Source organism: Apteryx rowi, unplaced genomic scaffold (genome assembly GCF_003343035.1).
Source record: "Apteryx rowi isolate R43461 unplaced genomic scaffold, aptRow1 scaffold_0, whole genome shotgun sequence".
Taxonomy (NCBI): Eukaryota; Metazoa; Chordata; class Aves; order Apterygiformes; family Apterygidae; genus Apteryx; species Apteryx rowi.
The window spans coordinates 5,446,448-5,458,789 of NW_020447195.1; the positions used below are offsets into that span (position 1 = coordinate 5,446,448).

Here is a 12,342-nt window from a genome sequence, read left to right on the forward strand (position 1 = left end):
GGCCCGTGCTCGGCGCCGCCGCCGCCGGCCCTGGCACGTCTCCCCCGCTGCTCCCGGGCTGCTCCCTGCTTTCGGTCTCGCCTAAAGTGGCTGCTTTCCCCCCCCGGGCTCCGCCGGTCGCGGTCTACACGTGTTTGGTTCCTGCAGATGAGCTGCAGCCCCCGCTTCACGCTCCATTGGGACCCCATTCACCCCTTATTAACTAGCCCTGTTATTTTAATGACCGTGAAGCCAGAAGCTTGCTAAATCCTTGGATCAGCTCAGTGTAGACATTTAGGCTTGGACTGCGGAGTTTTGGAAGAAGGGCAGGACCGGAGATGGCACGGCTGAGGAGAGGCGGTCTGTCCCGGCCGGGCCGGCCCGAAGCCGCGCACCCCGCCGGCTCCCGGGGGTGGGCAGCGGGGGGCCGGGGGGGGGGCCCTGCCTGCCCTGCCCACGGCTGCCTCCCCCGCCGGCAGCGGGTCCCCAGCCCCCCGCTGCCAGCCGGGACAGCACAGGTTTGGGTGACATGGGGCTGCGTCGGTGACTTGATTTTTTTTTTTTTTTTAAATAGTCTTCCACGAACTTTTTARTGCAAGCGTGTGGGTAATCGCGGTGTGTCTGTGAGGCGGGCGAGGCGCAGCGGGAAGCGGCTTGCGAGCCCTTTCCCCCGAGCTGGGCCGACTCCTCAAGCCCGGCGCCGTGGGAGGGAGCCCGCGGCGGGCAGCGGGGCGGCCCCGCTCCGCGGCGCGCAGTGACGCGCCTGCCCCTCTGCCCACCGCTGTGCTTGCAGGACCGGCACGATGGCAGCAGCAACGGCAACCCGCGGCTGCCGCACCTCTCGGCCGTCAGCCAGCACCTGTACAGCCCGGCCCCGCCGCTCTCGCACTCGGGCGCCTCCGACTTCCAGCCGCCCTACTTCCCGCCGCCCTACCAGCCTCTGCCCTACTCGCAGTCCAGCGACCCCTACTCCCACCTGGGCGACCCCTTCTCCATCAACCCGCTGCACCAGCCGCCGCCGCCGCCGCCCAGCCAGCAGCAGAGCGCCTGGCCCGGCCGGCAGAGCCAGGAGCCCTCCGGGCTGGCGCCGCACGCCCGCCCCGGCCTCGTCCCCCACCTCTCGGCGCTGGAGAGCGGCTCGGCCGGCGGCCGCCGCGACACCTACCGCCGCTCCGAGCTGCTGCTGCCCCACGGCCACGGGCTGGACGCCTCGGCGCTGGCCGACAACCTGGGGCTGCACGACATGGCCCACCAGATGGAGGAGGTGCAGGTGAGCGCCGGCCGCCCCGTCGTGGGGGCAAAGCCTCGCTTCCCGGCAGCCGAGGCCGCCCCGGGGACTGCGCGGGGCAGGGCTGGGTCCGGCGAGAGCCGCCCGAGTCGTTTCCTCTGAAACTTGGCAAGGTGCAAAACTTTCTCCCCTTTCTCTTTCCAGAACGTGGAAGATCAACACTTATTAATGCATGACCAGACAGTCATTAGAAAAGGTCAGTAAGCTGGCATGACGGTTTACTTTCCCTCGTCAGTAGTTTAATTTGTGCGTGATGCACCGGTGGATTGATGCCTTATTATCTTTAGGAGAAAGATCCTTTGGGATCGGGAGGGCGGAGGGGTTTCCCCAGACCCTCTGTCCCCGTCGTGTGCTGGGTGGGAGAAGCCCTTGGGTTTGCAAGCGGTCCGGCTCGGTGCCGCTGGCAGGGCGCCCTGGGCAGGAAAGTTTGGTGGGTGTTCCTGGCAGCCCCCGCGGAGATGCCCTGGCTGTTGGATGTGGCTTTAATCGAAACCAGGATCTTGGGATGAATTTAATGGTGCCCTGGAATTCATGCGTGCAAAGTGACACGGGCTTTTCTGGTTTTGTTGCTAGCACTTGAAGGCAGTTTGCTTTTTCCTTCTTTACAAGAAACACTTGAGTGGTGAATGCGTTCGCTGGCATAAGCCTGTTCGGCTTTATCTTAATCGAAATGGTTTTGTAGCTGAGGTTTTAAGGAAGGCAAGAGGCGTATTGACTCAATTTAAGAGTACAGTCGTTAAGGTTTTTTTCTGCTTTTGTTTTTAAACAAATTCGTGCTTCAAAAAAAAAAAATCAGTGGAAGTTTCCTCCAAAGACTTCAAACAAATAAGCTAGCTGAGGAAAAGCAGAAGTGTTTGTCAGAGCGCTGATTGCTGCATTTAGCTCATGGGAGAATTATTTTGCTGTCAGATGCACCACTGAAAAATCTTCCCCCCTCCGGGAACCGAGGTCAGCCTCGCTCCTTAACCCTTTCCGACTGGAGCGGTGCGAGCCGGTAGCACCACCGGGGGTTAACTGGGTGGATTTACAAGGGGTGGAAAAGCTGGATCTGCGGTTTGGTTATTTGCAAAGCTTTTATTGTCCCTGTTCACCTAAAAGCTGGAGCCACTAACGAGCAACATTTTACTTTCAGTTCTTTTCTCTCTGTTGCGCTGTCTGGTGCGAGTTTGTTGGGGTTCCGTTCCCAGGGCAGTTTCCCGAGTGTCCGTGTTGGCGAGGGTGGGGGTGAAGCGCAGTGGTAGCTGGAAGCTGCCTCTGGCGCTCGCGGCAGCCTGGGACACCTCTCCCTGCCCTGGAAGAGGCTTTGGCAGTAGCTGAAAGATGCTAATTTGTACTCGGTAGTTGTATCAGGCTTTTTATAAGTATGAATTTGCTAACTTGTGGCATGCTGTTTCACTGGGGTGTATGCAGAAGGTTTGGGGGATTTTTTTTGTGCATTTTTTAAAAGCATTCTTAATTGCATTCAGCAACTCCTTGAAACTTAATGTGACAAAAGACAGCTATTGTTCAGGGCCGGTTGTGGGGACCTTCCGGCTGCAGCAGCGCTGCAGAGCAGACGAGAGTCAGTGCTGAGCAGTTAGCCCAAAACGAAATCCCCTCTCCTGCCCTTCACTGGTACAAAGGAAATTCACTTGCCACTTCCTATTTAGTTTTGCCTTTCATAAAATACCTGCTTTCCCTCCTCCTCCTGCAGGTCCCATTTCCTTAACGAAAAACAGTGCTCTGAGTCTCCCCTGCCAGAAGGATGGATTAATCGGAGTGGTCATAAACCCCAATGAAGTATTTTGCTCTGTTCCGGGGAGACTTTCCCTGCTGAGCTCCACGTCCAAATACAAAGTGACAGTAGCAGAGGTTCAGAGAAGGCTCTCGCCCCCCGAGTGCCTCAACGCGTCCCTGCTGGGAGGAGTGCTCCGGAGGTAGGCTACGGCCAGCAGCCGCGCTCCCTGTGTCTGTTGGGGCTGACTTGTATTTCATTTTATTTTATTCCCCCCCCCCNCCCCCCGTGCTTGTGTGTGCCAGATTTAGCACAACGGGGAGCTAAGAAGTAGTGGATCCAAAGCCTTTTATCAAACTTCTGATTTTTTTAAAAAGCCCAACAACACTGAATCCTAATAGGCTTTGGAAATAAAACTTCTTTGCACTTCTGCCACTTCTCCAAGAGAAGTGCTATTAACAGTTCTGACAGCAGTTCTCGTTCTCTGTCTAAAAGTCTGATTTTTCTGTCTCTAAAGCTGCTCATGGAGCTTTCTTATTCCAGTGACAAGTTGTCTCCCCATGAAATGATTTTAGATTAAATCTCATGATTTTGATTCAGCATTTAAAAGGACACTTGCTGTATCCTTTTTTTGCAAACAGTTTTAATTTAGGTTGTGATCATTCTACAACTGTTGGTTTTGATATTGCAGTTTTAAATGTTTTTGATTTTGACTTCTGTTGTGTTTCATCCTGGCTGGTTGGTAGTAGACCATTTCAAAAGTAGGTCACTTGAAAAGAGAGCCTGTTTTTTATCTTTCCCCCAAGTAGAACCTTATTGAATGTCAGCAACTGGAATTTCTCATCTTAAAAAAAAAAAAAATCCCCTTGAAGATAAATAAGGCCTTTTTTTTCCTCTAATTACAGAGCCAAATCTAAAAATGGTGGCAGATCATTAAGGGAAAAACTGGATAAAATTGGCTTGAATCTTCCAGCTGGTAGAAGGAAAGCTGCAAATGTGACATTATTGACATCTTTGGTGGAAGGTCAGTCTTGAATGTCTCTTAAAAATAAACTTTTTTTTCCCCCTTGTGTACAGCTTATATACTGCAGGCAAAGCATAGAAAGGCTAGAAGATCGACAGACATGATAGAGCGCTTTATTTTATTTTTTAAATGAGCGTGTTAGTGACGCCGCAGCTGCTGACTGCTGCGTTGCCGTCGGGGCTCCTCTGCCGGCTTCTCCCTCCGGCTCTCGCGGGGGGCTGGCGGCGCGCGGGGGGCTCCCCGTGCCGTGCCGTGCCGTGCCGTGCCGTGCCGTGCCGTGCCGTGCCGTGCCGTGCCGTGCCGTGCCGTGCCGTGCCGTGCCCGGCGGCTCCCGGCCCTCCTCCTCCCGCCTGCCCTTCTCGAGGGATGGCGTGGTTTGGGGGGTTTAAGGCTGTGCAGGGAGGCAAAAGAGGTGAAACTCAGCCTATTAGCGGGTTTGGTTCCCTCCGGGGAAACTCCCGCGTCCGGGGGCTGCAGCCCCTGGCCCTACCTCCGCGGCGTCCGCAGCAGCTTTCCTAATAAACGAGCGTATAAAGTGAGATTTATAGCTTCTGACTTCCTGATAGGAAACTGGAGCCCCTTTAATCTGCAGCGTGTTACGTGGACCCTCTATCAGTCTAGCTGAGCTTGACGGATGTGTGTATTTATGTACGTGTGCGGTTATGTTACGTGYTTTTGTTTAAGGCAGCTCCTGGTAGTGGCACAATTTAATAGGAATAGAAGCAGCAATTTAAATGTGAAAAATGGTACAATACCTTACTTCTATTGCATTTCTGCATTATCTCTAATACACCAACTTCCACGTGAAACCTTTTTTGGAAGTTAGTGTTAAAAGAGTGAGAGTAATGTAAAATGTCAGAGCGCCTATCGGCGGGCACGTGGGCACGTGCACGTTACAGGCACATGCTGTCGGATCACGCCAGTCAGGTTTTAAGCCTGAAAAAATTACCATAATGAAAAAGTGGCCTAACTATACAGCTTTCAATTTTATTTCTATATGATTATTAGAAAAGTTGTTAGAAAATAAATTAAAGCAAAAAATCGGTTATTGCATGGGTGGAGTTTAGTTGTCAGTTTTTAAAATATCAGTGAGTGGTTTTTTGGATTTTTTTTGTTGTTTTTTTTGTAGACTAMGTTCTAGCCTTCGCTGTGCAGTTCATACTGGATAGAGGCAAGATTTTTTTCTCTCCAGTATAAGGGCAAAGGAGAATTATATCTATTTTGTAGCAGTCATGTTTTTTTTTTTCTTGATGCAAATTTACAAAGAAAGGCTGTGTACCTATGGATTAGAAAATAGTAACAAATGGTACGGTGGAAAAATACCTGTGTTTCTTTGTAAAATAAGAGCATACTTCAAGAATTCAAAGTACCTTGCTTAATTCCATGATCTTCTTATAATAAATAGGTGTAATTACGTTTAATAAGCATTCCCTTTTCCCCACGCCAGGTGAAGCTGTACATCTTGCTCGTGACTTTGGTTATGTATGTGAGACAGAGTTTCCATCCAAAGCAGTGGCCGAATATTTAACTCGACCACACATGGGCCGCAACGAAATGGCAAACAGGAAGAACATGCTTCTTGCTGCAAAGTAAGTTTTGGGGTTTGGATTTATTTTTCCTTTTTTCCTTTCAAAGATGCTTTCGTTTGACCGCGAGTACGTGTGATTGTGTACAGAGTTGGGTACGTTTTCTTGTGCAATTTTAATCAGGGAGATGAAACGACTCTTTTGATCTGGTTCTGGTTTCAATTCAACTATGATAGCAGTTATTTTAGTTTGAACCCATGATAATAGTAGCAACCTTGTATGATAACTCTAAACCAGTCTGAACCAGTTCATGTTAAAAAAAACGCAGTGGAAGAGACTAAAGAAGAAGTCATGTGCAGGTCACTAGATCTCTAGGAAGCGGAAGGTGTCCGCAGGCTCGGCAGGGGGTGCGGGGTGGTGCTGGCGCTGGGAGCAGTGCGGGAGCGGGACCCAGGTGCGCGCGCAGCCCGGCGGCGTGAGGGTGCGGGTGCGGGTGCGTGCCCGTGGGTGCGGGTGCGTGCCCGTGGGTGCAGGTGCGTGCCCGCGGGTGCGTGCCGCGGGAGCGTTCCTGGTGGGCACGCGGGGTGCAAGGGCAGCCCCACCACCGTGTCCTCCCCGGCGGCAGACCCCGAGGTGCGGGTRGTCCCTTTGCACTGGCACCTGCAGGGCGTCGCGGTAGCTCGGGGTGACCTGGGGYAGACACGGAAAGCCCCTGTGCTCCGCTGAATGCTTTGCAAGCGTTGGTGAGCAGGGGAAGGAAGGGTGGAGGGGGAGCTTTGGTGTCGCTCTGCTGCAGACCCCTGTACGTGTAAACCAGCCGTGTSCCCGGGAGGCAGCTCGTGTGTTCAGCCGCGCTTGCCCTAAGCGGGGCGCTGAGGAGCTTGCTGCCCCCCAGCTCCCCAAGCCGAGCCCAGCAGGACCTCTGGGGCTGGGACGGTTCCTGGCTTTGCAGGTCCCGTCCCTCCGCRGAGGGTCTGCGCAGCGGCCCTTGGAAGGGGTGGGAAGCGTCGCGCCGAGCTGGGCGGGCTCGGCCGGGGCGCGCGGTGGGGGCTCTGCCCCGCGCGGAGGTTCCCGCGCTGCCTGCGGAGAGATCTCGCTTTACAGGAATCTCTCTCTTAGCCAGAACGTCATCTGCCGTCCCCATAACTTGAACCCTTCGCTTCTTGTTCAGCGCTGCCCCTTCAGCTCCGCAGAATTAGCGTGGTCAGCGTTAGTAACGCTCAGTAGCAATCGCGTCCTTCTTGAGGAGATGTTTGCGACCGAGAAATTCTGATAAAGTGGTGGTTCTGCTGGGATTGCTCAGCTCACGTGCAACCACGGCGAGGGGACAGGTTTGCAAGCCGCAAACAACATATGCTTGGGCGTTATTAGCCGCTCGTGTTTTGCCAGGCACATGTGTTAGTGTTTGCGGGATCAGGGCCTAGGTCTCCGTTAAAGAGGGCATATACATATCATATGCACAGCTAAATTGAATCTCCTCTTCAGCTGCTTATTATTATTATTTTTCTAAATCATTTAACTGCAGCTGTGAAAGTTCTCATAGAAACTAGCCCAAAATTCCCAGCCCCCCCCTAAAATCTGGAGCAAATGATGCAGCGCTAGCCAGACACCAGAGATGGAGAGATTATTCTGCGGAGCGTGGATGTGTTTGTGTGACGTACAGATCAAACAGCAGGCTCGTCAGAAGCTGATGCTAAATTTAATCTTGAAATTGGACTAGGAAGGACACCGCTCCGTTGCTGTTGCTGGAGTAATGAATTTCTGAAAACTCTTAGTATTGAATTGATATTGAAGGCTTTTTATTATTTTTTTAATTTTTTTCTTTACTGCTTTGGAAGGGTAAATGCTTTTCTGCAAGGTTTCTAGCCTGTGCTGGCATAAATTCCCACGGCAGTGCCACGGGTGACGGCTCTGTGTCTTGCAGGCAGATCTGCAAGGAATTCACCGACCTCCTCACTCAGGACAGAACTCCCCTGGGCAACACGCGCCCCAGCCCCATCTTGGACCCTGGCATCCAGGGCTGCTTGACTCATTTTAGCCTCATCACACATGGCTTTGGGAGCGCTGCCATCTGTGCTGCCATGACATCCGTCCAGAACTACCTAAATGAAGCGTTAAAAATAGCAGACAAAACGTACATGAACACTGGCGACCAGAGCCCCGCGGAAGCCACCAAACCCCTGGATAAAATGGATAAGCACAGGAAGTAAAAGCAGAGAAACCAGGCTTTAAACTCTTCCTCCTAAACACAGACTGGGATCTTCTTGCCGGGGGGAATGTAGAAATTTGGTTACTTTTTTTTTTTTTAAGAAAGGAGGAAAAAAAAAGGAAAAAAAATCATCTTATTCAGGATCTTCACTCCCCCTGGATTCGTGAGACAAGTCTTTCTAAAAGCTGCAGTATCCCTTATCTGTGGAAGCAATTACCGGAAGATAAGTACTTGGTACAAGTGTATTGAAACCTTTCGCTGTAAAAGTGGTGCTATATAAGGGTTTTTGTTGGAAATATACAAAGAGATATATTTAGATTTTTTCCCACATCTAAGTATTCAGTGGTGACCAGCTTCATGTATAGTTTTTAAAATACAAATTTTAGATGGGAGCCTATTTGTTACCTGACAAAATTTCAGGGTTTTATTCTCTCTAAACGCAACAGTAACAATAAAGCAGTATTAAACAATGGTATATAGATTTATGTACATTAAAAATTTTTTATAAACACCTGAAAATAGTAAGATTATTCTGTTCTTTGCTTTATTTTCAAATTACCATAGGAGAGTACTAAAATCCTGGTAGATATAAAAGTTATCTGATGGCATTTGACATGCTTATTTTTATGGAAATATTCAGGCTTTCAAAAACTGCAGTAATGTTGGCTGCAGTGGGATATTATCTTGATATTTTTTTAACAAGGAATAGTTCAAAATGAAAATGCTTTTAGAAAATTTTCTGTGTCTAAGGATATTGCAGCTTTATTCACATATTTATATTGTGTCTTGTTTTTAAATTGGGGGGGGAAACGGGACTTGAAAGAATAGGCACATAACTTTTTTTTTGAACTTTTGTTTTTGCCTATTAAGGCCAAAAAATATTTCCAGGGAGGCTTTATGTGTATTAAGGGAAGCAGTGTGTTGAATGTAAATATTTATTTATGTGTAATTTAATTGGATTTGTAAATAATGGTGAACTTTTTAATACTTTTTTTTTATAAATGGGTTTCAAATTTTAATTTTGGTAAGTATTTCAAAGGTAATGGGTAAGCTAAACATATCTTTAGGTTTATGCACAGGTATGTTATACAGGGTATTTAAGACTTTTTTTTTTTTTTAATATCTCGATTCTTGCCACTGAAGATTAGATTTAATCTGAGGTGTTATGTTCACAAAGCAATAATTTTGTGCATCATTCACCCGATAACTGACTAGACATGCGAACCGAGTGTGAGAGTTAGTGCGTATGTGAATAATGGAGGTTCTGACCTATCTTTACATATTTGTAAATGTTCCCACTATAATTCTGATGTATACAATAACCATATAATAAAAGTATTCTGGATAGAAGCACGGAATGTTTTGTTATCCGAAAACGGTTTTGTTTTCTTTCTATACTTGAGGAATGTGGGGTGAGTAGCACTAGAGGACATTATGTATTGAGTCATAATTGCAGCACTTTGTTCAGATTAACAGAACAGAAATACGAAGCTGTTTGCCAGTAAAACTAATGGTTTCAATTAAACACGTTATGTATCTCCAAGAATCTTTTTTTCTCCCCTGTAAGATGTCATTATCATGCTAGCTGCCTATTTAAATAAGCAGCTCAAGACAGCTCTCAAGGCTTCCTCTTAATAAAAATCAATCCTGCCAGCTTTGTTTTATAGTGAATCTGACTGTATTAGAGTCTGCATCTGTAGTGATAAATGTTTGCAAAATCCTGGTGTATGAAGCTTAATACATCTCCCATCTGGTTTTAGCCCCGTTTTACTGATTTGCGGAAATTTACAGCTTTTGTGCTGATTTGCAGCACAAAAACCTCTTGTGCTGCGGTGGCGACGATGGATGCGAGGCCTTCAGTGGCATTCGGTGTCCCGGATGCGGAATAACCAAAGAAGCCGTGCCGCGGCGAAGCTCAGCTTTTCCGGAGCGCTTCGCAAGGCGGCGGCGACGCTGGCCCGGGCGTCCTCCTGCCGCAGCGGCGCTTCGACGTCCGGTAAATCCCCGCCTGGCGGCCGGCGAGGGCAGAAGCTGCAAACGATGGCTTGGCCGCRCATAGCTGCGAGTAAGGATTCGGTTAGCGTCACTCATGTGCCGCTTTGTTGAGAGATGCGGGGAAGGGATAATACGTACCGTTCCCGAATACTTGGCTTATAAATTCTTTTTATGTTTTCATTATTTTTTTTTTCCTCTAAAAGATAGAGGCAAACCTACTGAAGGTGTGCAGGGAGAAGAAAGGGAAGTTCAAAGAAGTGAATGAATTTGCTATTTCAGTGGCGAGCTGGAAAAACGGGGTTTTGATTTGCAATCCAGTCCCTGTCCGCTCCCGAAGAGGTGTGACATTCCGGTCTTTGCATTCGTTAGACCCATCGTAGCCTCCGAGCAATAAGCATTTGGGACCATCTGTAGGCACAAACGTAGCCGGGACGTGTCGTGACTAACAGAACTTGTTAACATTTTTCTGTATGTATATGATATATTTTAGGTATGATAAGGGCTAAAGGACAATTGCTGTTCAGAGAATGAGATACCAAAGTTTTTGGGGGGCGGGTGCTGTCTCTGCTGCTGGGCCGCTCGCGCAGCGTACGATAGTAAGAGATTTTAGCTACCAGACAATGGAATCTTGCTTTTTATTAATGCACAAAACCAGGCTCTGAAATAATTGCCCCTTGGGATAGGAAATAGGGATGTTTCCATTTATTCCTGCGTGCATTCAAGCAAAGCCAGTCAATTGTCTAATGTACTGACTTGGGTTCTATTTATATATCTGGAACATTAGAAATGTTGAGTTTCCATTACCTTAATGCTTTTCCTCTACTGTATGTTTTAGATGGCACGGGTTTTTTTTGAGGCTCAGCTACCTCAAAAGCTGTCCCAGTAATATGAAACAAGAACAGTGTCTTCTGCTCCTTCCGCTGAAGAGAACGGTTAAACTCTGACCTGAACTTATCTGTCATCTGAAATGATTAATCTAAAGAAAATGAAATAGGTTAGTAACTTTCTGGGAAAGCTAAACAGCACAGGGTAATCTGAACACACAGGAAAAATTTCTGATTTTTTTTTTCTGATCCTCAAACTTTTATGCTTGTTACTGTTTAAACATGGAATATCCAGGAGCTGGCTAAAATAAAAAAATCTGAAATTACGCTTTTTGTTTTCTTTAAATATCTAAATTACTTGGGTGCCCCATCTCATCCCCTAACTCTTCACCCAGAAAAACGTGTTTTTGGTATCGACAGCAAGGGAAAATATGATTTCAAACTGTAAGGATTTAAAAGTAAAACCTCTGAAATTGAACCATTTTAAAGAATGACCTCGTGGCGAGGTATGCTGCCTGGTGCAGGCCCCCAAAATGGTCAGTTATGTTTTCTTGGTGTTACTTAACACAAAAACAGTTTGGGAAAAGGATTTCAGCCGGCTCTCGCGTGGGTGAGCAGCCCCACGTCGGGGAAAGTCGGCGCTGTCCTGAGCCGTGTCCGTCCCCCTGCCGCCGCCGGGGGCTTTGCCAGCCCCATCGGTCCTGAGCATTAATTCCTCGTCTGATTAAGATTCAGGGCCCCAGCGCCTGGAATCATCTGACCTCGTGACAGTCGAACGTGGGAAAGAAATGGTTCTAGTTTTTGTGGCTCCAGAGAGAAAAAAATGACACCAAGCTAGTAGAGCTAGGRAAAAAGAAAACTTAAGTTGTCCTGGTTTCCGGTTGTGCTTTGCCCCTCGCGTGCTGGCTGTGACCTGCAGATGCTTCGTCTCCCTCCCGGCTCCGTCCCGCCGGCCGCCTGCTCCGTGTCCCCGCGGACGGTCGCAGCGCAGCGGCACGCAGCTCGCCGTGGGTCCGGCACGCCGTTAGCCTGCCGCGCGCGCGTGCGTGCGTGCTGGCTGCAGCCCCTTCTTCCCCGCTTCTCCCTGCGAGTGCCCTTTGCGGAGGGCCCGGGAGTTATCTCGGCCGAGAGGCGTGCAGCCTCGGTCCTGGCAGGGGCCTCGGGCCGCGCTGGGGGACACGCTCTGCCCTCACCGCTTCCTTGTTTTCTTAGGGCGCYGCTAAAACCTGCGTCCGAAACTGTTACTTCGTTGAAGGACACRAGGAAGTTGGGGACAAAGACGCTTCCCTCTCAGGAGAAGAAACAAAAATAAAACGGTAATACGTTTCTGTTCACCGATAGTTGCAGGTTTTTGTAAGGGACGACCTGGAGCCCCTTTTGCCGAGCGCCTGCGGGTCCCTTGGGGAATTTGCCCTCGGCCYGGTGCTGAGCCGCTGGCAATGCACAGGGAGCCGTGTAAACGGGGATCTGCTCCGAAACCTTGGCCAYGGCAGATATGCCATGTCTGTGTAAAACCTGTATGTTGTCCAAACCGCTTGTGGTCTGTCATAACATTTCCATGGTGCCTGGCTATTTCTGCTGCCTGTTGCGCTATGTCACGTTACACACGTAGCTGCATGGGTGACCGTCGCCAGAAACTACGCGGGGCCACACGTGGGGTTACACGATGCTGGAACAGTGTCGTTAGCAAATCRTTAAATCCTGTTCTGTATCGCTTGCTGCCTTCTCTCTCTTTCATTTTCGCTTTCGTAGGATTATATAAACAAGCTTTCTCCCAGCTTCA

At 49.2% G+C, this 12,342-nt stretch overlaps 1 protein-coding gene across 1 annotated transcript in view; it reads left to right on the plus strand.

Moving 5' to 3' along the window:
- Positions 1-7,741, plus strand: part of TFAP2C (transcription factor AP-2 gamma) — an 8,386-nt gene extending 645 nt beyond the window's left edge. Inside the window, exons 2-7 of the mRNA XM_026056192.1 lie at positions 773-1,249; positions 1,412-1,463; positions 2,961-3,183; positions 3,887-4,005; positions 5,453-5,594; positions 7,456-7,741. Coding sequence (XP_025911977.1) covers positions 773-1,249; positions 1,412-1,463; positions 2,961-3,183; positions 3,887-4,005; positions 5,453-5,594; positions 7,456-7,741 — 1,299 coding nt within the window. The remainder of the gene's footprint in view (positions 1-772; positions 1,250-1,411; positions 1,464-2,960; positions 3,184-3,886; positions 4,006-5,452; positions 5,595-7,455) is intronic.
- The last annotated feature ends 4,601 nt before the right edge of the window (positions 7,742-12,342 follow it).